The 27,070-nt window shown below is 41.4% G+C and overlaps 1 protein-coding gene across 6 annotated transcripts in view; it reads left to right on the forward strand.

The window, feature by feature from the left end:
* Window positions 1-27,070, forward strand: part of KANK1 (KN motif and ankyrin repeat domains 1) — a 192,484-nt gene that overhangs the window by 112,148 nt on the left and 53,266 nt on the right. For 5 of the 6 annotated variants that reach the window (XM_082843040.1, XM_082843041.1, XM_082843037.1 and 2 more), the window contains one exon: window positions 20,712-20,831. In XM_082843040.1, the coding sequence (XP_082699166.1) occupies window positions 20,795-20,831 (37 nt within the window). In that variant the 5' untranslated portion in view covers window positions 20,712-20,794. Of the gene's footprint in view, window positions 1-20,711; window positions 20,832-26,551; window positions 26,701-27,070 lie in introns of those variants that run through there. The other variant, XM_082843042.1, reaches the window with a different exon arrangement.

A 27,070-nucleotide genomic window follows, 5' to 3' on the forward strand; every position in this document is an offset into this window, starting at 1 on the left:
ATGACAAAGTGAATCAGCTATATGTATACATATATCCCCATATCCCCTCCCTCTTGTGTCTCCCTCCCACACTCCCTATTCCACCCCTCTATGGGGACACAAAGCACCGAGTTGATCTCCTTGTAGCACAGATTTTTAATCAATGTGCACTCACTATGATTTCAGTCAAGATGATAAGTACCTATGATTTTTGTGTTTGTACTGCTGCTTTGAGAAGAAGTATTACCATTAACCTGGGTAAAAAGGACAACTCTGAAATTTTTAGGAGTTTAAGAATTAGGCCTTAAGTTAATAATCAGTGAAATAAGAGAGGTCACATTTTTTAAAAAGGAAATCTCTAATGTTTAAAAACTAATAATATACACATTGGTTTATGTAACAAAAACAAGATAAAGTATTAAATTATTTCGTGATTTGATCACAAATTCATTTTTGGCCTCAATGCTCTGACTTAATGCTTGTTGAAAAAAATTAAATATTTTTTTCAACAGGAGTTATTTTTAGAAAGTTTTCTTTTATTTTTAAATTTTTTGGCCTTGCAGTGTGGCATGCAGAATCTTAGTTCCGTGACAGTTATTGAACCTGTGCCCCCTGCAGTGGAAGCACAGAGTCTTAACCACTGGACCACAAGGGAAGTCCCCCTCAAACAGCACTTACTGAATGTTTACCACATGCTCAGTGTAGATTAGACTACGTGCAGGAATAACAAGAGAACCAAAGCACGATGGTAGATCCCTGGAGCTAACAGTTCAGGGCAGAGCAGCATCTAATACTGTCCCTTGACCCTTTGTTTTACTTTTATGTTTTTCTAAGTTTGTTTAGGATACCTAATTAGACAGTAATACACACCTTTGGAAAATATAAATATCACCAGGCATCATTTTAAAATATTTTTTAAATATTTGAAAATAAATGGTAGTAAAAATGTAGGTTGTATTCTCCATCAGAGACTATGCTATTCTGGATAGCTGAGCTTTCCCAATGGCACAGGATTTGTCCCTCTAATTATGTCTTCTCTGTCCCTCTCACTTGAACCATTTTGGTTTGAAAAATTTCTGAAATTGATTATATCCTTACAGACTTTTTTTTAAAATAATGCACAATTCCATTTATATGACATTCTGGGAAAGCCAAAACCATAGGAACTGAAAAACATCAGTTGTTGCCAGAGGATGGGGGGTGGAAGGAAGGGTTAAATGCAGATGGGTATAGAGGAGATTGTTGGAGTGATAGTATCCTATATCTTGATTGTGGCAGAGATTAAATAACTGCATGTTTGTCCAAACTTGCAAAGCTGTATACAGAAATTTAGAGTGAATTTTACTGTGTGTGAATTATACCTTAATTTTTTTCTAATGGAAAAACATAGCCATAGAACTTAGAGCATTTCTTACAGACTTTTTTAAACAATATATTGAACACAATTTAAGCTTCTTGTAGAAAGTTAGGTCTATCCTTGTAATAACAGCAATGTCCCTCAGGAAACATGCAGCTCATAGGGCTGTTTGCTCCCAACATTTCATTTTTTTAACATTATTTTAAAATCTCTTCCTGTGCTATAGGAATTTGCCTTTGAGTTACTATGACTTCTCAAGCAATCCCCATGATTTTATAATCTGACCAGGGCTATTGGGGAGAGGGGTGTACCCCAAACAACCAAATTTTTTTTTTTTTTTTCGGTACGCGGGCCTCTCACTGCTGTGGCCTCTCCCGCTGCGGAGCACAGGCTCCGGACGCGCAGGCTCAGCGGCCATGGCTCACGGGCCCAGCCACTCCGCGGCATGTGGGATCTTCCCGGACCGGGGCACGAACCCGTGTCCCCTGCATCGGCAGGCGGACTCTCACCACTGCGCCACCAGGGAAGCCCCAACCAAATTTAATAGAACCATATGCGAAAGAAGAATAAATTGCTCATGGGTTTGGGATTTCTATGTAAGCTAAGTTCATAGATACTATTTTTCTTGTAGTTTATTTATTTGGTTATTTTCTTTTCTCATTCGTTTTCCAAACAGAGTGGCTAGGCAACTAAGTTCTGGGTAGATATGTCACTATCGAATAATGATATTTTATGATATTTCTTGGCATTATAATAAGTATGCTGTATTGTACTTTTATTATATTGATAAAATATGAGAAATAAGCAATTACAGAAGCCTAAATTTAAGAAGACTATCATTTTATACCTCTGTTTTTTTTGTTTTTTTTTTGTTTGTTTGTTTTGTTTCTTTGCGGTATGTGGGCCTCTCACTGTTGTGGCCTTTCCCGTTGCGGAGCACAGGCTCTGGACGCGCAGGCTCAGCGACCATGGCTCACGGGCCCAGCCGCTCTGCGGCATGTGGGATCCTCCCGGACCGGGGCACGAACCCGTGTCTCCTGCATCGGCAGGCGGACCCTCAACCACTGCGCCACCAGGGAAGCCCCTATACCTCTGTTTTTTTCTCTGCCTTCCCATGAAATTTATTCACTCTATTATAATTGTTTATGTTTAGCACTGACCAGGTCTCAAACTAGTGAAAACTACAGAAAAAACAGTATAGTGTTTCTTGTTGTTTTGTTTTTTACATCTTTATTGGAGTATAATTGCTTTACAATGGTTTGTTAGTTTCTGCTTTATAACAAAGTGAATCAGGTGTACATATACATATGTCCCCATATCTCTTCCCTCTTGCGTCTCCCTCCCTCCCACCCTCCCTATCCCACCCCTCTAGGTGGTCACAAAGCACCGAGCTGATCTCCCTGTGCTATGCGGCTGCTTCCCACTAGCTATCTATTTTACGTTTGGTAGTGTATATATGTCCAAGCCACTCTCTCACTTTGTCACAGCTCACCCTTCCCCCTCCCTGTGTCCTTAAGTCCATGCTCTAGTAGGTCTGTGTCTTTATTCCCGTCTTACGCCTAGGTTCTTCATGACATTTTTTTCCCTTAGATTCCGTATATATGCAGTATAGTGTTTTAATGTCTATACTCTTTCCCCGTTAAATGTGTATTTACTCCCCACTCTTTTTTTTTTTTTTTAATCATTCCAGTTTGCTTTAAGGGAGTGGTTTTGAGGGGAAAACGAGTTGTGTGCACCCATGTGTCAAGTGAGGAGAAGCCCTGAAAGGGAAGTGTTAGGAGCAGAAGTTCTTGCCAGGGTCTCATGAAGTGTTCCAAGCTATGTTTTCCTCGTTGACTCAGAAGAACGAATAGTAAAGAAAGAACAAATAGTAAAGCACTGACCAACCTCACTTCTTTTGGCCCATACTTATATATAGCAGAGACATGAAACACCAGCCCCAATCCAAGACTTTCAGTGGGTAGTTTGGGGAAGGTGTTATTCACAGAGCTGATATTGAAGTCCAAGGAAATCAGGTGGAAAACTAAAGGATCTAGTTGCTCTAGTATCTTTCAACCTTCTGCTTTCATACACACCTTACTCAGCTCATCTGCTACCTATTAGAGACCACCATTTCTGCATGTTCCTTCTCCTTTAAGCTGTATTAGCTCTACTTAGTAGTAAATTCCTTGTTTCTTTCACCTTTATTTAGTAGGATCCTCTCAATATTTTTTTTAAAAATTCTGTATGTATATAGAAGATTTGCCTTCCCTGGGTCATAAAGTGAGACCATAGACACAGGAATAGAAATGTACCAATTCCTTTCTTATGGAATTCATTCACTCATTCAAAAAAGAGTTTTAATTAATTAAAAATAATTTTGAACACTGGCTGTCCTAGGCTCTGAGTGCTAGATACTTAGAAGACTAGGGTGACATAATCATTGCACTTGCAAAGCTAAAAGCCCAGTGGGGAAGAGCCGCACAGTAAGTGATGTTGCAGAGTCATGCACGCAGCTCACTTCTCTGAATGTTAGTCTCTTTATCTGTTACAGGGGAAGGTATCTTCCAAAGCTGTTTGGAAGCTTAGCTAAGATAATGCATGTGAAAACATTGTAAAATTGTTAAGCTGTGGACGTGTCTGTTGCCATGTTTGGTTTAAAATAGAAGCTGGGAGAATTTTAATCCTGAAACCATTTAGATAACCCAGTTATGAGACTGTGGGTAAAGTGAGAGAAACATGTGTCAGTGTCAAATGCAGTTCCCAGGAGAATGTTTGAGATTGTACTGTTAGGAGCCTTGCATTCTAGAAATTATTTTACTGGTGTTTATGCTAAGTGGTGATGACATTGGGAATAGCACAGCTGTGTTTGATATCACATGTTACTGTTAGCCTTAGCGTTCACAATGCATTTTTACTGTATCTTGTTAATAAGAATGTATTGAATGAACCTCGTGGCATTGGGCTATATGTTAAGACGTCTTTTTTTATAGTTGGTTTCTAGAGTGTCTTTATATCAGTCTCCCAGTGTTTCTGTTTATTGTTATTCCCTTCCCTCCCCTTTTTTCTATTAGTTCTTTAAAGGTAGGGGTATTATACATCCAAGTTTGCCTGGGACAGTCCTAGTGTATGTCAGTTTTCCCAACATCTCATCTATTTAGCATTGTAGTGTTCTCAAAGATATCCCAGTCTGAACCATAAGTTATATGGCCACCCAGGCTCAAGGCATAGAAGGAAATGAGGTGACAGCAAATTAGTGGAATTGTAAAGATCTGTGGTAACTGACCTTAGCCGCTGAACTGACTGATGGAATATGGATTTGGTCCAGTAATATCATGAAATTCAACTCAGAGATTTAAGTCCATGTATTGTGTCTGATTATCAGTTCACATCACAGCAGGGTTCTAATGAGCTGTTAAGACTAGAGCATGTGTTTGTTCACCCTGGCTCAGAACAGCAGCTTTGCCACTTGAAAGATTCTCACTCAAGCATGGTTTGTTGGAGCTTGAAGGCTGACATTCCTTCTAAAGTCCCCTCAAGGTTTTCATTCATTGTGAGCATATGCGTTATGATGGTATTGATCCTGTTTTTGACCATCATTCACCCACGGCAGCCAACCAAGGGGGTTGTAAAACATGTCTATCACCCCTTCCCCACCTGTATGGCTCTCATGGTGTGACTAAAGTGGATGAGTAAGACGCAGTTTATAGGGATGGGCCTACGTTGCAGCATCTCTGCCACAGCCTCCTCCCTTTTTAGAGTGAGAAGACTGGAGTGAAAGGTCTAAAAAATAGAATTCTGCAAGGAGGAAGGTGCCACATTGTGTGTCTGCTTACAATCCCTAGTACAATGGAATAAATCTTCTTGTCCCCTCCTGCCAGCGTTAATAAAGGTCAAGGGGAGATAGACAACAAGGACCTACTGTATAGCCCAGGGAACTATATTCACTATCTTGTAATAACCTATAATGGAAAAGAATCTGAAAAAGTACACCTGAAACTAATACAACATTGTAAGTCAACTATACTTCAATTTTTAAAAAAAGGTCAAGGGGTTACTTTACTGTTTTAGTATATGCAATCCCAGTATTTTCTTTCTTTCTTTCTTTCTTTTTTTTTTTTTTTTGCTGTACGCGGGCCTCTCACCGTTGTGGCCTCTCCCGTTGCGGAGCACAGGCTCCGGATGCGCAGGCTCAGCGGCCATGTCTCACAGGCCCAGCAGCTCCGCGGCATGTGGGATCTTCCCGGACCAGGGCACGAACCCGTGTCCCCTGCATCGGCAGGCGGACTCTCAACCACTGTGCCACCAGGGAAGCCCCCAGTATTTTCAAAACATGGCAGTTTGAGAAAGTTCACTGCAAATTTGCTTGTTTAAAAGCAAATGCAGAACTCTGCTGTTCTCTGTTGACAGCTGTATTAGAGTTTGGGGTTGTTCTCTGCACTCATGAGCCATGAAGAAAGGTGTGTGACTTAAATCTTGCAAAGTGAAGGTGGAAATACAGAAAATAAAGAAAAATCAATGGAATGGGCCCTTTTACTGCTGTCCCCATTTTACTTTCCAGAGAGGCAAAAGTGGTATAAAGATCTTCCTTGAAACAGTGCTTCTCACGCTTTAATGTGGGGCTCTTGTTGAAATGCAGATTCTGAGACAGTAGGTCTGGGCTGAGGGCCCAAGATTCTGCATTTGTGACCAGCTCCAGCGGATACTGGTACTGCTGGACCATGGGCCACTGCTTGTCTAGTGAGTTGTTGGAAAATGAGTGCCCTGATGGGTTCTGACTCTGGATTTCACTCTTGCACCACAGGCAAGTTATAGTGACAAAGACGTTAGAGTCTCTCCTCTGTCAGGAGTTGTGTGTTTTAGTGGGAGGTGAGAGCGAGAGGAACTGTCCAGACAGTTCCCTGTCTTTAAAAATCTTAAGGTATCCCCTACAGAGGCCCAACATTCCTGCTAATGAGAAGAATAAAGAAATATACATTCCATGGGCTTAGAATTCCAGTCATGGGCTCCCCCCGCCTTTTTCTTTTAATTAACTGGCTCCTTTTACATCTATTAAGGGTTATGAGGAAAGGAGTGGGGAGCAAAAGATTAAGAAAATAAATAGGAAATTCAGAAAAGGAAAGTTCCATTCCCTCCTGCTTCCATAGTAGGAAAAAAACTGTGATGTGCCTTCCTCTCCTCATACCTCTATATAAAGACACGGACCTCTGCTAACTAGTTTGTGTGACTGTATTCTGGCTATCAACCTCTGTTATTTCACAAAATGTCCTTCATCTACAAAAGAAGGAATTGGATTTAGGTGGTTTTCAGAGCCCTTTTGATTGTAATGCATAGCAACTAAGAGCTTTATGATCATATGGTACTGTATATAATATATACATATGTCTTTAACAGTATGGTTTTATTTCTATAAGGGCACCTCCAAAATAAGTTAGTATATATAAATTTTGTATTTTCCCCTATATTCCTGGTTCTTTCTTAAAAAAAAAACCAATCTACTTTGTTTCATAGCTTCAAAAAATTTTTTATGTTATGTGTAATTGGCTGTATTAATTTCTGCTCCACAATATTAATTTAAGGAATCTGGTCTCACAGTTCTAGCAAAGGCTAGAACTTTCTTCTGTGGTTTACCAGCATTCTCTCTAAGCATCTGCGTGTTTTGGGGGTGTGTGTACATTAGATACCTGTTCTGAGAGGATGAAGGAGTACTTGTTTCAGAAGGTACTTTGGGTCCAGCTGTGAGTAATCAACTAAGTGTGTTCTCTCAACACCATGACCTCTACAGTCTTAGGACAGAAGTCTGGGATTTATTCACATCTCTGTTCTCACTAATTGGTTACACATCAAGCCCCGTTATCATGTAGTAGGTCAAGAAGCACTCTCAGTCAGTCAGGGATTTCTCATCCTCAGACTTCTGGTTGAGAGAATTAATTTTTTCTATACATTTACCCCCAGAGACATTGTTACATACAGGAGTTGAGTTTTATAAACTATAAATTACTCTGAGCTGAGGATGAAGAATGAGCATAGAATCCCATGTTGAGCAACTAAAATTGCTGTATTAAATACAAACTTAGCGAAAACATATTGTTTACAGAGAGATTTTCAGTACGTTGTTTTGAGGGTGTGTGCGCTGTATTAAAAACAATAAACGTACATAGGCATGGAGTCCAGTTCCATTGGCCCTCCCACGTGGTTTTGGTGAGAGTTTAAATTGGCACCTTTCTGCAGGGCAACCTGACATTACCCATCAGAATGTACAGGCTCAGTCTTTTCCTCTCACAAATCCACTTCTTGGAATTGATCCACAGCAAATTATTGGATACGTACACAAAGCTGTATTTAAAAATATGTTTCTCAAAGAGTTTATAATAAAAAAAATTGGAAAGAATCTAAATACTCAAAAATAAAGGTCAGTGAAGTACCTAGGGGTAAGACGGGAAAAAAGACACAGTGCTTCTCATGCTTTAATGTGGGGCTCTTGTTGAAGGCATGGACTTGAGGATATGGGGACGGGGAAGGGTAAGCTGTGACAAAGTGAGACAGTGGCTTGGACATATATACACTACCAAACGTAAAATAGATAGCTAGTGGGAAGCAGCCGCATAGCACAGGGAGATCAGCTCGGTGCTTTGTGACCACCTAGAGGGGTGGGATAGGGAGGGAGGGAGACGCAAGAGGGAAGATATATGGGAACATATGTATATGTATAACTGATTCACTTTGTTATAAAGCAGAAGCTAACACACCATTGTAAAGCAATTATACTCCAATAAAGATGTTAAAAAAAACTAGGTCAAATAAAATATAGCACAAATATGAAAGGGGACACTATGCAGGTATCAAAAGGAGATATAGGTATTATCTTTAAAAGATGGTTATAGGGCTTCCCTGGTGGTGCAGTGGTTGAGAGTCTGCCTGCCGATGCAGGGGACACGGGTTTGTGCCCCGGTCCGGGAAGATCCCACATGCCGCGGAGCAGCTGGGCCCGTGAGCCATGGCCGCTGAGCCTGCGCATCCGGAGCCTGTGCTCCGCAACGGAAGAGGCCACAACAGTGAGAGGCCCGCGTACCGGCGCTGTATATACTTATACACATGTGTATATAAGCCCAGGGAAAAATTGGGAAGCTACATAGCAAAATGTTGATAGTAGTGGAATTATAGCTGATTTTTCACTTTCTCTCTTAAAAATTTATTTTTTTTAACTTTTTATTTTATATTGGAGTATAGTTGATTAACAGTGTTGTGTTAGTTTCAGGTGTACAGCAAAGTGATTCAGTTATACGTATATATGTATCTATTCTTTTTCAAATTCTTTTCCCATTTAAGTTGTTAACATAATCTTGAGCAGAGTTCCCTGTGCTATGCAGTAGGTCCTTGTTGGTTATCCATTTTAAATATAGCGTGTGTACATGTCAATTTCGTTGAAAATTTCATACTAGTACATTGAAGGGGGGAAAGATAATTTGGAAGGTTCAGAAAAAAAGCAGTCACCCTGGGAGCTGAGTTGGAGAAGAAACAGGAGCCCTGCTGTTTCAGCATCCCTTTTATGTTGACTGGTGGGAATTCTCTGACTGGTCATTGCTGTGCCAGGAGGAGCTTCAGAGACAGTGGGGGCCTGTGGGGCACGACCCCTGTCCTGCTGACCTATACACAAGGTTCCCTACGGCCTGACTTTATTTGGCAGTATCAGCCCCAGGGAGCCGTGTGTACCTGTTAGGCCCAGGATTTAGATGAACAGAATTACTGAATGTTTGTCAGGCCTGGAAGTGTCATTAGGGCTGAGCTAGTCCAGCTGCGAAGAATGGGAAGCCCCGTTTAAGTAACTTTCCCAGAGCCCCGGAGGTAGTTCCAGGTCAAGTTGAAATGAAAATGTGGTTCCCAGGTTCCTGGTCTTGGGCTGCTAGTTTGCTTCACCCCGAGTTCTGCTGTTGTGGATGAGCCCCCCAGTTCTCACAAGCAGCTTTAAAGGCCAGAAAGAAAGAGGTTTCCAGGTAAGGGAATGGATTTCCTCTCGTAACTTAGAACATTAAATTGTTAGCCCTTTCATCCAAATCTGTGTCCTGTGAAATATGTGGAAATTCAGAGGTTCCTGACTTACCTTGGGTCCCGGCCTCTTTGGGATAATTCATAAAGCAGCAGAACCTCTCCCTTGAACAATGTGGGTTTGCTAGAAACCACAGAACTTTGCATTTGGTTTGGGGGTTTCAAGAACCCTCTGAGACCTGTCACTCTGTTGTAAATATTCTTTGTCTTGTGTTCCCTAAGTTTGCAAGTAGTTCTCTTGCATTTGGACGTAATGAAACTGTGAACTGGTTTTCAAACCTTTGTGGTAAACATGTTTCTTGACAGAACAATAGTATGGGAAGAGAGAAAGAAAGGCTGGGAACTAGAAAGACCCAGATATCTCACCACATTAGCCACTTGTTTTCTTTGTTTCCTGTTGCTGTTGGATTGTTTTTCCAATTAAAGTAAAATGTTAGGATAGTTTAAAAAAATCCTACCACAGTAGCACAATGGCTTTCATTTCGGCAGTGCACTCCACTGTGTTGCTGTCCATGTGTATAATTTATGATTACACCCAAAGACTGTCTTCAATATATTCTTTCATGCTGTTCTTTGGAAGAGGACAGTCCCCTCCATAAGAAAGACACAGGCAAGGCCCAAGATGAGGCCAGAATTCCTTTGTACTTCTCACCGAAAACTAGGTGTTTGAATAAGAGCAGGTAGTTTCCACTTACAATATGTAAGAGTTTTGAAAATAGCCTAGTGCCATAGTTTTCAAATCAGCTGGAGGACTTGTGAACACGCTGACCACTGGGTCCACCTGAAGAGTTTCTGATTCGGTGGTCCAGGGTGGGGCCCAAGGATATACGTTTCTAGTCTCCAGGTGATGCTGGCACGACTGGTCCAGGGCCACACTTTGAGAAACAGTGACTTAGGGAGTAGAAGGCCTGTAAAGCAACGTGTTTTCTAAACTTTTCTGATAACAAGAATCACGTGGGGATCTGTGTGAAAAATACAAATTTTCAACTCTGTGCCAGACTCATTGAATCAGAATCTGTGGGGAAAGTCTTGGGATGCTGCATTATCAGATTTCGGGAAATAATGTTGCTATCAGGTAAACCCTGCAAATCACCATGGGACAGAAGAATTTACCTACTTCTCTGAGCCACAGTTTTCTCATCCATTGCATGCTTTGACCCTATGACCCACTTAGCCCCTAGACATGTATCTACCTGGCTTCATCCTCATTTTAAAATGAATTTTATGCCATCTTTACAAAGCATACATGTTTTTATTTCAGGTGCTAAATAAATTGTGTAAAGGAGACACCAGAATACCTGCCTTCTGAGAACTTCCTGAGGTTTTACTGAGTTCTCTTTTTGTAAAGATAGTCCCAGTCTGTGTGTGTGTGTGTGTGTGTGTGAGAGAGAGAGAGAGAGAGAGTGAGAGAGACAGAGACAGAGACAGAGACAGAGAAGGCTGGAAAGAGGGAAAAGGGGAAGGAGGGAAGGAAGAAAGAAATGTGCATTTCTGTCGAGTTCCCTGGTAGTGCAGCTGGACCAGGACCACACTTTGAGAATCACTGGAATCGGCCAATGACTCAAGCATAGCACATTGGCATCTCCTAAGGGAATCTTAAAAAATACTTCTGGGGCTTCCCTGGTGGCGCAGTGGTTGAGAGTCCGCCTGCCGATGCAGGGGACACGGGTTCGTGCCCCGGTCCGGGAAGATCCCACATGCCGCGGAGCGACAGGGCCCGTGAGCCATGACCTCTGAGCCTGCGCGTCCGGAGCCTGTGCTCCTCAATGGGAGAGGCCACAACGGTGAGAGGCCCGTGTACCGCAAAAAAAACAAAAACAAAAAACAAAAAACTTCTGCCTGGGCCCCAACCCCAGAGAGTAATTTAGTTGGTCTGTGGTTGGACCTGGACAGTAATTCCAATGATCGGCCAAGGTTGTGAACCGCTGCTATGGGTCCCTCAGGATAGAAGATAACCTGTTAAGAAGCATAAGCCCTGATGGGGAAACTAGGGCTAAGCCAGTGCCTCTCCCACTTCAGTGTGTGTACGAACCACCTGGGCTTCTTGTTAGGATGCACGTTCTGATTCAGTAGTCTATAGTGGGGCCCAAGATTCTACTTTTTTTTAACAAGTCACACAGATGCTGCTGCTGTTTACAGGGTACCATGCTTGGAGTAGCGAGGGGCTTAGAAGGTGTTAACCAACACATGTAAATGCCTATCAACCCAGACTTATTTTTTTATTTTTGTTTTTTGCGGTATGCGGGCCTCTCACTGTCGTGGCCTCTCCCGTTGCGGAGCACAGGCTCCGGACGCGCAGGCTCAGTGGCCATGGCTCACGGGCCCAGCCACTCCGGCATGTGGGATCCTCCCGGACCGGGGCACGAACCCGTGTCCCCTGCATCGGCAGGCGGACTCTCAACCACTGCACCACCAGGGAAGCCCCAAACTTAATTTTTTAAAAGAACAGCGTAGAACAAATAAAAGCACAGCTGTCAGACATTTGAAATTAGAAATAATAGCTATTTTGCCATTAATGAACATTCCTCTTCCCTTGATGGCTAGAAATTTTTGTTTTTGCTTCTCTTTACCCCCACCTGTAGTTTCAAACAAATGTTTGTGAATTAACATTGCTTCAATGTGATAGAAATGTACTAACAGGCCTTTGATCCCCCTCTGTCTGGATCTCACTGTTCATGGTCTTTCTGAGTTTGGGGATCTTGCTCTGTAGCGTCCTCATTGCCTCGGACCCTGCCCGTTAGGTGTTATCACCCAGGAGGCTAAATGTTCATTAATGCCCCAAGGCCCTCATCTCAGGAGCTGATTGCATTTGGCTCCGCAGCACTGCCAGATTGCAGGCTCTGTGAGTCTCCTTGGGACATGGCTTCAGACTATGTTTCTGGCTTGAGCCCAACCTTTCTGCCCCTGGGTGAGGGGTGAAGCCTTTTCTCTGGCAGGTTCCATGCTCTGGCACTTTTCCTAGCGTGGTGGAGTTGAGACATAGCTGTCAGAGCCTTTTAGAAGGGGGAACAGAGAAGCGGGGCAAGGAAGAAGCAGACCTCAGGTGAGGAAGAAGGAAGTTAAATCCTGCCTGTGGAGGAGGCTTCCCTTGGCCTGTTGCATTTCCCAGCTGGACATGGCAAAAGTGTTGGGTGATTGATTGATGGCTTTTGATTTGGCCCTCAGAGGATGCATCTATGGCCTCTGCCCATTTGAAATTGGTGGGAATGACCCCAAGGGTCCGCTGACAAGAGGACAAAGATCTCTCTCCTGGGCGTGGCCTGTCACTGGTCAGGCTGGCGCGTACTGCTATTATCCAGAGCATCCCTCAGTGGAATGGGACACCAGCAGGAAACAAGTGTTCTCAGTCATTTCCCATTTTTAAATGAAATCTACATAGCAGATAACAACTCCCCCACCCTGCGCCCTAGTGTTTGCCGCCTCGCACGTGTAGATGAACATGAGCTGGATTTTTGCACAGTCATGAAAGCAGTATGCTTGTCCCAGCTGGAAAGCCCGAGACGACAAAATAGCAGAAAATGTTCTGAGTCTTTATTAAAAGTATAAAAGCATAAATCAGATTTATTTCAGCTGAAGGAAGGCAGCATTCAAGACACTGGAATAGCTTGTATGGCATGTTAAGGGCAACTTGAACTTGACTGTGGCTGGGGCATAGGAGATGCTAGTTCTTTCTTTTTTTTTTTTTTTTTGCGGTACACAGGCCTCTGACTGCTGTGGCCTCTCCTGTTGAGGAGCGCAGGCTCACCGGCCATGGCTCACAGGCCCAGCCACTCCGCAGCATGTGGGATCTTCCCGGACCAGGGCACGAACCCGTGTCCCCTGCATCGGCAGGCGGACTCTCAACCACTGCGCCACCAGGGAAGCCCGCTAGTTCTTTTTAAATCGCTGGATTCGGTTTCTGGTTCCAGCTTTTCCTGTAACCATTTTCAGTTGAAGTGCATATGCTGTATTGATAACACAGTTTAACATTCTGGGAACTTTTGTCAGGCAGCAAATTATAAAGTACCTTGTGATCTAGGCACTTGACCAACTCTTGAGTTTCTCCTAAGTAAGAACTTGTATCTTCTGGGGAAAACACAAGAACATCTGGGAAGTTCCTGTTTAGCATGACTGAGCCTTTCTGCTCTAAAGAGTAGAAAATAAAATGTTTGTGGAAAGTCAAATTAAAGGACTGGTCTGAATAAACCATTCCTGCAAGATCCAGTGTCCTTTCACCATGATAATATAACTAAAGAAGCCCTGACCTACCTCTCCCTAAAGAAAGCCTAATAAGCAAACTACTTGAAAATAAGATCATTTATATTATGTTACTCGTTGGCTTTAAAACCTTCAATGACTTTACTTTGCAGTTAGAATAAAACTCATTTTCCTTACCATGGCCAGCAAGGTCCGGCAAATCTCATAATCTAGCCTCTGCTCACCTCTCCTCTCAGCCCAGTCTGCTCTCTTGCTCTCTGAATAAACTCAGTTGCTCAGCTGATAAAACTTTCCCTGCCCCAGAGCCTTTGGGCCATTCTTTTACAGAAAAAAAACTTTTAATTTTGATGAAGTCCACTTTATCAACTTTTGGTGTCACATCTAGAACTCTTCTCCAAACCCTAGGTCTGCAAGGGTTTGCAAGGGTCTTCTACATTTTCTTCTGAAAGCTTTATAGTTGTTTTGGTTTTACACTCAAAACTATGATTCACTTTGAATTAGTTTTTGTATATGGCGAAAGAGTAAGATGAAGCTTTGTTATTTTGCCTAAACATAGCAAATTGCTCTAGCACCATTTTTTTAAAAGACTTCCTTCCTTTATTGAGTTTATTGAGTTTCATATACCACTGGGGAAAAGCAGGTGAGAGCATTGTGTCAATCTGTTTATGGGCTCCATTCTGTTCTCTGGACCATTCTTATCTTTCATACACCCCCCAGCTAACTCCTACCCATCCCTCAGGTTTCACCTACAGTGTCATTTCCCTAGAGAAGCCTCTAAGGACCACCCATTTTCATCCATCTCCATACTCTCAACTTTAATCCTAAGAAGTTCAGCCTCTATTAGTCTCACTCTACACCTGTATTATACATTTCGCATAATTTGTTAAAAATTTGCTGGTATGTGTGTAATTCCTGCCTAAAAGCCCCCAAAAGTCAGGAACTGAGTCTATTTTGTTTACCATTTTAGTGCCCAGCAGTGTGCCTCTTATATACTGAATGCCCAATCAGTATTTTTTGAATAAGTGAATGGAGAAAGGTCAGGCATTCTGGGGGATGTTTTCTAAATCACTGGGTATCATTTTCTTTTCTTTTTAAAAAAATTTTTATTATTTATTTATTTATTTTTGGCTGCACTGGGTCTTTGTTGCTGCCCGCAGGGTTTCTCTAGTTGAGGCAGGCAGGGGCTACTCTTCATTGCGGTGCGTGGGCTTCTTATTGCAGTGGCTTCTCTTGTTGTGGAGCATGGGCTCTAGGCATGTGGACTTAAGTAGTTGTGGCATGTGGGCTCAGTAGTTGTGGCTCCCGGGCTCTAGAGCGCAGGCTCAGTAGTTGTGGTGCACGGGCTTAGTTGCTCCGCGGCATGTGGGATCTTCCTGGACCAGGGCTCAAACCCGTGTCCCCTGCATTGGCAGGCGGATTCCCAACCACTGCACCACCAGGGAAGCCCCTGGGTATCATTTCTTAAAATCAGAGGGCATTCCTGGCTCTTGGAGCCTTAGGACATACTTTTTCCCCAATTAACCCATCTTTTAAGTCAGTGATTTTGAGAACCTTTGGCCTACACTGGACTCAGCTGGAAGACTTGTTAACATACAAACTACTGGGGTCCACCCCCAAAGTTTCAATAGGTCTGGGGCAGCCTGAGAATTTGCATTTCGAAGAAGTTCCCAGAAGATCATGATGATGATGCTGGTCTGGGAACCACACTTTGAGACCTCCACTTTCTCGTCTCCTGCCTTTGCATGTGCTGTTCCTTCTGCCTAGAATGCCCTTCCACATTTCTTGCCCTAAAAAACACGCATTCATCCTTTAAGACTTAGGCCAAGTGATTTCTTCTGAATACATTTTTCAGCTACTCCCACCCTTTTTGGGCAAAGTAAGACCACCTTACTATGGATGGGAGTTGAACTGTGTATACACTGCTGTTTCAGTGCTTTCGCCTTTAATTGTGTCTCTTTCTGCTTCCAGCACTAGTGTGTGAGCTTCTGGGAATGGCATAATAATTTAGTTTATCTTATTTCTCTAAAATGGAAACAAAATAGTGGCTGGTACAAATTCTAGGATGATGTAGTCTTTAAAACACATTAACATAAAACATAATTAAAATATACATATAGTCAATATATTCAAAAGAAATAGCCTCAGGTGGTAACAATGGAACATTAGGATTGTGAGATAGTAAATGATTATTTTTTGCATGTTTTGTCTTTTCCGTATTTTGTCAAATTCTTTTTTTAATTAATTAATTTTATTTATTTATTTTTGGCTGCGTTGGGTCTTCGTTGCTGCACGCAGACTTTCTCTAGTTATGGCGAGCGGGGGCTACTTTAGTTGCAGTGTACGGGCTTCTCATTGCAGTGGCTTCTCTTGTTTCAGAGCATGGACTCTAGGCACGTGGGCTCAGTAGTTGTGGCTCACGAGCTCTAGAGCACATGCTCAGCAGTTGTGGCGTATGGACTTAGTTGCTCCGCAGCATGTGGGATCTTCCTGGACCAGGGCTCGAACCTGTGTCCCCTGCATTGGCAGGCAGATTCTTAACCACTGGGCCACCAGGGAAGCCTAGATTTTGTCAAATTCTTTATATTGCTTCTTTTTTTTTTTTTTTTTTTTTTGCGGTACGCGGGCCTCTCACTGTTGTGGCGTCTCCCGTTGCGGAGCACAGGCGGCCATGGCTCACGGGCCTAGCCGCTCCGCAGCATGTGGGATCTTCCCGGACCGGGGCATGAACCCGTGTCCCCTGCATCGGCAGGCAGACTCTCAACCACTGTGCCACCAGGGAAGCCCTATATTGCTTCTTTAATTTAGGAAAAATACTATATGCTATAAAAGACATTCTAGAACTTACACATCAAAATGGTTGTTTCCCCTTTCATAGTTGTCATTTTGAGCAGCAAGGTTCTTATTCCAGTTATGCTGCACTGATCCTGTCCATTTTTTAAACTCCTGCAGTGCCACTGAGAATCTCTCACCTGTCCTCAGTGGCGGAAAAAATTTTAAGTATACTTAATTTTTTGAAAGAGTCAAATGACATTCATGGCAAAGTCTAAGGAACAAGATTGATAACCAAGCTGATTAATATCATGTGGAGTCTGGAAGAGAGTATGACCAATAAGTGCTAAGATATACCCTGTGTGTCATATAAGTAGCTCCTCAAGCTCTTAAACATGTAATCTCAAAGAGTAAAGCTGGAAATACAATTGCTTTAAAACCAATATTACATAAAACTTTGAAACATAACTTTCTACCTAAAAGGGATTTGAACAGAGCATCATTGCAACAGGCATATACATCCCTTAGGTGACTCCTTGAAAGGGACCTTACTATGCGCATATACGTTGCTATTTGTTAAAGAAATAGTGCCCTCACTCTAAATCACTAATCACGGGCTGGAGCATGAGCGTAGGGCCGAATTGCTTAGCTTTAATTGTAGCTCTTTCACTTACCAGCTGTGTGACTTCAGCACATTTTAAACCTCCCAGTGCCTCAGCTTCCTATCTGTAAAATGGGAAGAGAGGATTTTTGTACTTCATAGGGTTGTTGTGAGGTTTAATTAAGGGAATAACCGTTAAGCGCTTTTAAAAGTGCTTTTAAAGGTAACGTCATTTTGCCAATTCCAAGATGCACATTTTTCACATTTTAACACTTGTGAAATGAGGATATGTCTTACAATTAATGTAATTTTAAGAAGCACTTTATTACCATTTAATTAGCAATATCTTTTTAAAAATCAAAGGTACTTAAAATAATGGTGCAGCTTGGAGTAGATGATGTTTTAGATTTCGATAACAGCGGTAAGAGGTTGATAAACACTGGCTGTCATCAGCATTGTCATCAGTGTTGTGGCTGTCATCATCATTATCTTGGTTCTAACCAAGGCAATGCCATTTGATTGGTTGGCAGTGCTGGCCTAGAGCGCACATCAAATTTCTGTTTCATTTATTTGTTTTCATTCATGTGTTCTTAGAAAAGGTCTAGTGCGCTCTTTTTCATATCTGTTTCATATTAAGCTAATGTATCTATGGGGTTAATTCGTGCAATGTCTGCATTATTCTCTGCACCATACTTGGAGAGCTGCTAAAATGTTCTTCAATGCAGATCAGTCTCTTAAAATAAACAGACAAGAAGACAAATTCTTTATTTTCTCTGTTGGTGTATTTTCCTAAATCTTTTTGAGGCACTTTTTCTTAGTGAGCAAAACCAAGCCACTGTTGTACCACTTAAGATTTACTGGTTTGCAGTCTTCTCTGACAGTGAAAAGAAGCAGTTTATTGATCTGTAACAGAATGGATCACAGCCAAATCTTTTCTGGTTTATACAATTCACTGACATAAGAATCTGCATATCATTAAGAAGACTGAGTCCTCACAATTTGAGGCCACCTGTCAGGCATGAACAATAACTGGGAAAAATCAATACACAATATAAAACTGTTGTTTCTGCACAGACGCTGCCGGGATCCACACCCAGTGACAGGCATGTTTTGTTATTTTACCAGTGATGTGCCTGTGATTCCTAATTTTAGGCTTCCTCCTCATTTTGATTTTATTGTTCAGTTTGGGGGAGGGTGGGAGAGACCAAATTCAATCTGAGATAAAAATCTTCTGCCAGGTTGAAAGAGGTTCAATAACAGGAGAGAACCTTGTACCAAAGTTTATGAAGCTTGACTAGGAAGATTCTGGGCACATGTCCATCCAAATACCTTGACACACACTTCATTCACCCATAACACAAGCAGCTTGTTTCTTCTGGCCTTCTGTTTGCCCTCAAGAATTTAAATGGTGGCATTTACAAGCCATTATGAAGCAAGAATACAAACACATAGGGCTAGATTGAGGCCGGTAAACAGTTTTGCTTAGGTTTTGTTGTTGCTTTTAGAAGTATAATTAGTTGAATAATTCCAGAAGCTGGACTTCTTTCTTTTGCCCCCTCGTCAACTCACTCATCCTTCTTCAGTTGGCCCAGTCCCCACCTTTTTTTCTTAACAAAGCTACTTTTGTCAGACATAATGCTCACTCTATCCCTAAAGTCTGCCTTTTGATTCAGCTAGCCCTGACTCTCCAAGTTCAATGCCATGGACCTGAACCAGTGCCTGTTTCCAACAGAATGTCAGGTGATTGCCACAGAGAGAGATGAGAGTCATCCTGCCCTCCTGGTGGGCTGCCAGACAGAAACTGGGGACCAGCAGGGAGCTGGGAGGCCTTCAGTGGGAGGCTGAGAATCAGGTCTCTGTGGGTAAGCTGAGCAGTAGTCACCATAGCTGGAAAAGCCATGCAAGGAGCACAGCTGTCAGAAGCAGCCTGTAGAAACCGGTCCTTTAGAGTTTGCACTGAGCTGCTTTCAGTAGTCAGCCTTGAACCATAGTGCAAACCCATTCAAACAGTGAAGAAAATTTCCCTAGCTAAGCAGCAAGAAATTCTCACCCTGTGTGATCAAAGCAATCAGCTGGTTCCTCTTCCTTCCTATTTGTTTATATTTCTAATCTCTTATGATCTCCATGACTGTGGCCTGATAGTTTTCTTTTGCATAGTGTTTTAAAATACTTTTTTCTTTCTTCAGTGCATTTTAAAGCAGATAAAACCAAGTTGACAGGAAGTATCTAATGTTTCTTTTTTAAATAATTGTTATTACAAAAGTAATGAAGGAGCTAAAATCATCCATAATTGCATCACTGAAGGGCAACCACAAAGAACATTTTGGCGTATTTACTTCTAATTATTTTAAATAGATGTGTAAATATGTACATATGTATTTTTAACAAAATAGGTTATGACAGAATAGCTTTTTTTAATCATTAAAAGCTCTTAAATGACATCAATGGCTGCATTAGAATCCAGGATAAATGGATATGTTATTTATTTTAGCATTCTGTTTTGAGAAGCTCATGTGGGTTTCTAAATTGACACTTTATTTCGCAGCTTGGAATTCATTAAGCTCAATTTCTTCGGATTTTGTTGGTTTAGAGTGAGAATTTGGACACAGTGGAAATGGAATATTTCTGTCTGTACCATTGTTTGCTTTCCTTGCCAACAATTTTTAAAATTAATTAATTTATTTTTGACTGTGTTGGGTCTTCGTGGCTTCGCGCGGGCTTTCTCTAGTTGCGGCGAGCGGGGGCTGCTCTTCATTGTGGTGCGCCCCAGCTTCTCATTGCGGTGGCTTCTCTTGTTGCGAAGCATGGGCTTTAGGCGCAAGGGCTTTAGTAGTTGCAGCTTGCCAGCTCTAGAGAGCGCAGGCTCAGTAGTTGTGGTGCACGGGCTTAATTGCTCCACGGCACGTGGGATCTTCCCGGACCAGGGCTCGAACCCGTGTCCCCTGCATTGGCAGGCGGATTCTTAACCACTGCGCCACCAGGGAAGCCCTTGCCAACATTTCTCAAAAGGCATTTTGAAGAAGCAAAGATTGGAGCAGTGGGGTTTTTTGTGTGTGTTTTGTTTTAAATTTTGTGATTGGAATATGTCTTGTAATCTCAGTTAACTTTTAAGCAGAAAATCGATATAAAATAAGAAATATGTTGCCTAACAAACCCTAAATGTTTCAAAACCACATGTCGTGCTGTGTCATTTGAAGTTTATCCAACAGGAAAATAGGAGATTTTGAAGTTTTTTTTTTTTTTTTTAAGACAGGGACTGCCTGGGTCAGATTTATGTTTTAAAAAGACTAGGTCAGTGAAAAACTTGAGCTATCAAGGAAGAATTCACATGAAGTTTAACCTTTTAAAAAAATGAGCATTTGGTGCAACAGCTGCTTTGGTTCAGTTGAGAAAATGAAACTATTGAACCAACATTTGGAAAGGAGGATAAGTGTCAAAATGAAAAATAGTTTGTGAAATGATACAGAATGATACGTATTTGTATTTGAAGGCCACCTTCCTTAAAAAGTCACGTTTCTGGAGAACATATTTTATCTCCCATAAGAGTACTGTGTCTAGAGACCTGCTTTCAGCACCTGTCCACGGGTGCATCTGTGGGTGTGTCACTCTCAACACCCAGTGGCCAGGTCCGGGGCAGTCACCACCTTGTTCCACAGGCTGTCTCTCCCCCCTTCCAATTTGCTCTCTCCATTAGCAGTCATCTTTGTAAACAGAAGTCTAAGATTTAGTGTTGTGCGTATTTTTAAATGACCCATTTTGATGGAGCTCTCTTTATTGTTTCAGGTTGAGTGCATTTGGGAACTTGATGCATAAAATTTGCATGACTCCTCACTCCTTTCTGTATCTGTCTTTGGATTCAAGCCAGCATGGCTCACACCACAAAGGTTAACGGCTGTGCCTCAGGTAACTCCATGTTCTGGAGTGTGTGTGTGTGTGTGTGTGTGTGTGTGTGTGTGTGTGTGTATTAGTGTGTGTCTTTGCTCAAACTAATTTATTTCTTTTTTAATAATGGGTAAATAATAAGTTGCCTAGATAACTAGGATTTCAAACAATTTCTGTCCATTGAAGTTTTTTGTTGTTGTTTTGTTTAATCTCTTAGAGAATTTGCTTTTATCTTTAGAGTCTTTATGTACAGAAATCAGCTAGGTAAATTATTACCTAAGTCAATTCTATTGGAGTGTTGAAAGATAAATGTAAAATACTGAATGCTGATGCAAGAATAATGTACACTCCTCTTGCGCTTCTTTATGAGGGATTGAACGATGAAAGAGGAAATGAGTTTGAATGCTTAAAACCAATTCCTAGTATCCACTCCCAAGCAGCTTTTGTTTGTTTAAAGTAACTTTCCCAGAGGGAATGTGCAGCAAACCAAATATATTATGAATCATAATATTGTATGTATTCTTATTATTGCTTTGGTTATGTTAGAGACCTATAGAGTTTGCATATCTATTTCAATATTGCTTATATAAGATTTTGGAGAAATTTATAGAACAAATGCTGAGAAAAGCCTCCTAAGAGACAGTATATGACAGAAGATGACAACCTGTCCAAAATGGTACTCTTAAGTGTTCATTCTTCTTTTGAGCTATCTGACAAATAGCAGAACGTGTGAGAGCAGTAACTGTGTATGTGGGAATTCTTGTGGAGCGCTTGAGTCCAAGGTCTTCGCTCTGCTGGCTCTGAGCACTGGGTAATGGAGAGAATGTGGGATTGGAATCGGGAGACCCATCTCCTGCATTAACCGTGAATTACGGGGCAGGACTATTTCTCCATGTGTAAGACATCAGTAAGTATACCCACCTGCAGGGTTAGAACCAATGAGAGCACCAGAAATGTGCACACAAGTGCCGTGTAAGTTGTAAAACAACAGCAGAAGGAGGAGACCTCTGAATTGGGCCCACCCAGCCCGTGTGTGGCTTTCTGTTTCAGCAATCCCAGCTGCAAGTATCCCCTCTGGAAAGATGCTCTAGCTTGCCCCAAACCAAACCCAAATAAACTCAATTGTTCATTATGGAACAACTGATCTTACTCTGTTCATTCTTTTTCCTGTCCTTTCTACTGCTCAGCTTCTCAGGACTATTATAGATTCTGCTCAGGACTGCTGTCATTAATAAAATATGAATGACAATACCTAACATTTAATGAGCACTTAGTGTTACCATGGTGCCCAAGATGTTTTGCCTGCATTACCATACTTAATAGTCATAGTAATCCTAGGAGAGTATGCTGTTATCATCACCACCACCACTGTCATCCCTATATGATGGCACAGAAAAGCTCAGTAACTTACCTAAGTGAAGAAAGGGAAGTCAAGGAAGGATTATAACTTGTTTCTCTAGTCGAATATTTGATAAGGGAAGAGATTGAAACATTGTGAAATTTCTTGAGACTTGTGGGCGGGTTTCAATCCCCCATGATGCTATGGTCTCCCTTCCCTCTCCTGCCCTCAGTTCTTCTCACACACTCAGAGGAAGGGGGCTCGAAGCTGTTGGTGCCTCGGAACGCTCTGGTATCTCTGGCAGAATCAATATATTCAAGGTTTTAGATACTTACCCCAAGTGACCCTAATTCCCTTTCCAACTTGACTTGTCCTGGAGCATCCCTTTTCCTTTGTTCCTGAAGTCTGATGATAGAGTTATAACCTTTCTTCCTCACCTGGTGTCCTGCCTAACAGGTCTGGGGACTGAGTCTGAAAGTGAAGAAAAGCTCTCTGATTTGTGACTTCTTGGGTGTCAGGGTATGAATTGTTATTGCACAAAGGTACCTGGACAAGGCAAGGGAAGGTTTTTGTTTATTCTAATCACCATGACCTCTGTAAGCCTGTAAGCAAATCTGATTAGAGGCTTAGTCATACACAATTACTTTAATTTTATATATGCATATATGTGTGTATGTACATACACAGGTACATATACATGTATATATTATGTATACATATACATACACATACATATATATGAAATTCATTAGAGAAAATTTTATAATACACAAGTTTAGTGTTTTCCAAAAACATAAAGCAAGAATTACTGGCAATACCACCACCCTAAAATAAATTTTTTGCTCATTTTCCATATGGCCTTTAAATTTTTTTTCTTAATTTAATTTATTTATTTTAAAAATTTTTATTGGAGTATAGTTGACTTACAGTGTTGTTAGTTTCTGCTGCACAGCAGAGTGAATCAGTTATACATACACATACATCAACTCTTTTTTTAGATTCTTTTCCCGTATAGGTCATTACAGAGTTCGAGTAGAGTTCCCTGTGCTCTACAATAGGTCCTTATTAGTTACCTATTTTATATCAATATATAATGGCACCTACAATATATAGTAGTGTGTATATGTCAATCCCAATCTACCAGTTTATCCCTCCCCCGCTTCCCCCCCCGGTAACCATAAGTTTGTTTTTTTTACATCCATGACTCTATTTGTGTTTCGTAAATAGTTCATTTGTACCATTATTTTTAGATTCCACATATAAGCGATATCATATGATATTTGTCTTTCTCTGTCTGACTTCACTCAGTATGACAATCTCTAGGTCCATCCATGTTGCTGCAAGTGGCATTATTTCCTTCTTTAAATTTTATGCATTTCACATAGTGGAGATTATAGTTATAAAAATCTTTATTTTACATTTTCTTTTCTCACTTTGTATTACAAAAGAAATACCTGCCCATTGTTAAAAAAAAAAAAAGCCAAACTCAAACAATGCAAAAGTGTTTGTGAGTTATAAATATACTTTTTGAAATGTAATTAACATAAGAACATTTACAAACCCAGATTAAGATGGGATAAAGAGAGCTTTATGGAAGCTAATGAAGGCTGGTTACTGATCTTTCCCATGAGAAAAAGTTACATTATTTGGATAGTTTAGTGGAAGTTTTAAATGTGGAGTAAATTATATGGTTTTCTTTCATTTTCCAAAAATAAAGTATAATATTAAATATGCTTTTTTAAACTGTACTTCCCCTAGATGTGTTATGCCCGAAAGGCATATCCCTCCCTACCCCTACCCCTGAAAAATCACTGCTTTGGGCTCCATAGACTATGAGGAGAAATCCTGTGTGACGGTGCAGTCAGAGCACTGGCAAAAGAAACACTTTCCACGGTCTTAGGAATAAAGCAGATGCAAAAGAAGACAGATGAGAAAAGTACCACCTAGTTAAACTGTGCCCTTGGCTGCAAAACACACCTGAAGACTGATCATCCCATGTTCACGTCCCTGTTTAGAGTTTAAACTGGGTAAGGGACCATTCCAAGTCCTTTTTATACTCTGACTTCCCCATTGAGTCCTTCAGTTAGATTGGGTAAAAGGTACTGATTTTTTTTTTTTTGAAATATAGTTGATTTACAGTGTTGTGTTAATTTCTGCTGTATAGCAAAGTGATTCAGTTATATATACATTCTTTTTTCATATTCTTTTCCATTATGGCTTATTACAGGATTTTTTTTTTAATATTTATTTATTTATTTTGGCTGTGCCGGGTCTTAGTTGCAGCATGCAGGATCTTCGTTGAGGCATGCGGGATCTTTAGTTGCGGCGTGCGGACTTCTTAGTTGCAGCATGCAGACTCTTAATTGCTGCATGTGGACTCTTAGTTGCAACATGCATGCAGGATCTAGTTTCCGGACCAGGGGTTGAACCCGGGCCCCCTGCATTGGGAGCGTGGAGTCTTACCCACTGAGCCACCAGGGAAGTCCCTATCACAAGATATTGAATATAGTTCTCTGTGCTATACTGTAGGACCTTGTTGTTTATCCATTCTATATGTAATAGCTTACATCCGCTGACCCCAACCTCCCACTCCATCCCTCCCCCCACCCCCTCCCCCTTATAAGAGCAGTTAGTTAATGCTGTAATTTGTAAATTTATTACTGTACATTTCAGACATACAAAATACGTAAAGTTTATATAACAAGCACCCATGTACATACCATCACAGCTTAAGACATAAACGTAACTAGTACATGGCAAATATTACTGAGCACCTACAATGTGCCAAACATCGTTCTGGGCCCTGGGAATAGAACAGTGAACAAAACAGGCAAAAATCCCTGCTTTCAGGAATCTTACATTCTAGTGGAAGTTGAAGTCTCCTTGTGGACAGAGTATCCAGATAAAATAGAGGTCATTCTTATACTATTAAAAGTATTCATTGTTTATCTGAAATTCAGATTTAACTGGGTGTCCTGTATTTTTATTTGCTAAACCTGGCAACCTTACCTGTGAACCCCTTCCAGATTGCATCTTCCTTCTTACTGGCAACCCCCTCATTATCAATTGTTTGTCATAGTTTTATCTCTTTTTCACCAGATCCTTTATCCTACTTCTATTGACTGGTCCAGTTTTGTTTTCATTAATTTAAAACATTTTATTATGGTATTATTAAGAGTACCCTAATGTCATTTGTTAATGTAATGACTTATGAACATCATAAATTGCTCATGGCTGACTGTTCTCTTTTTATATAGCCAAGTAGTAAGTAAATGGGGGTCATTGGTTGGGTAAATTGCTGTATTTCTGAAGAATTTAGAGATAGGGACAGTGTGCTTTTCCCCAAGTTTTTGCATCATGTTGTAAACTGAGTGTACTGATCGATGCCTCTGTAAACACTAATTAATGTTGTGAAACTTTAATTAGAACCTAGAATCTCTTTAGAAGCCAAATAACAAGTGGCTTATTTGTCAGATGAAGATAATAACACCTGTCCTACCTTCTTCACAGGATTGTTGTGAATAAAAAGTAAAACAATAACCGTAAAAACACAATGTAAAGTGCTGGTCAGATATCAGGAGAAATCACCATCCTTCTTGTTTTGCTATCTCTGTTATAAGTTCCTGATCTAATAAACACCGGCTCAGGTGCCATTGTGCCAGGCTCTGTTGGATGCTGTGATGCTGGGGAAAGAATTGAATTACTGTCCTTTGACAGTTAAATGAAATGGATAGATGAGCATTAGGGAGTGACTTTTTATGCTTGCCATCACCATTTTTATTTCTGTGAATACTTGCCTTTGCTAGTTTATTACAGTTTTTCCCTCTCTTGCTGTTCTCTTTCACAGCCCAAATACATGTGAATTTTTCCAGACAGATGCATACTTACTCATTTAATATACTTATTGAACTACATTAAACATTTGGTTGTCTTTTTTTTTTTTTTTTATTTGCAGTACACGGGCCTCTCACTGTTGTGGCCTCTCCCATTGCGGAGTACAGGCTCCGGACGCGCAGGCTCAGCGGCCATGGCTCACGGGCCCAGCCGCTCCGCGGCATGTGGGATCTTCCTGGACCGGGGCACGAACCCGTGTCCCCTACATCGGCAGGCGGACTCTCAACCACTGCGCCACCAGGGAAGCCCTGGTTGTCATTTTAAATTAATATAATAACTTTCATAAAATTTTGTTACCCTGGTTAGTTATTTGGCTCCAGGTTTTTTCTCCATGCTGATCTTAAATGAGGTACAAAGGCCACTGATAAGACCTGGCCAACCAGAGAGAGCCAAAGACTCATGGCCGAGCAGGCAGAAGGCTGCAGTGCAGTACAGCCCACTCTCCATTGTGTAAATATTTTTTCTGGGCAGGAAGATTTCTCAAACAGAACTCTGAGCCCACTGCGGTGAACCTGACAGCAGAGATTGCGTGCTGTTTGTCAAGTACAAGACAAGACCAATTTGCACTGACTGGTTTGGCTAGAGCCGACCTGGTGTTTTCTGAGACCGTCTGTAAAGAATGTCACAGAGCATGGCAGAGGTGGTGTGTTCATGGTGGTGAGTCTTAGACCTGACCTCTGTGTTTGTATTACTCCAAAGACAGAGAGTAAGCTGATTAGAAACTGGGGCTGCTTTAATTCATGGGTACCCTTCTTGACCTTCCAGGGTCTCCTGATACAATCTGCAAGAGGATTAAATGAGTGTTCCTATTTGTACTTTGCATTTTCCCCTAAGCGGCGTGTTCAGTGGTTATCAGAAGAGCTGAGAGGGTAACACAGAGTTGCCTAACATAAAAACATACGTAAGAGCTAGCCAGGATTTTGATTTCTCCTGTTCAATCTCCCTTCCTTATTTTCAGATGGCAAAACACGACTTGCCACCATGGCTAAGCCAGAAGTTGAATATGGGAAGTAATTTTCCTTTGTTT

The sequence above is a fragment of the Leucopleurus acutus genome (assembly GCF_964270905.1).
Source record: "Leucopleurus acutus genome assembly, chromosome: 7".
Classification (NCBI taxonomy): Eukaryota; Metazoa; Chordata; class Mammalia; order Artiodactyla; family Delphinidae; genus Leucopleurus; species Leucopleurus acutus.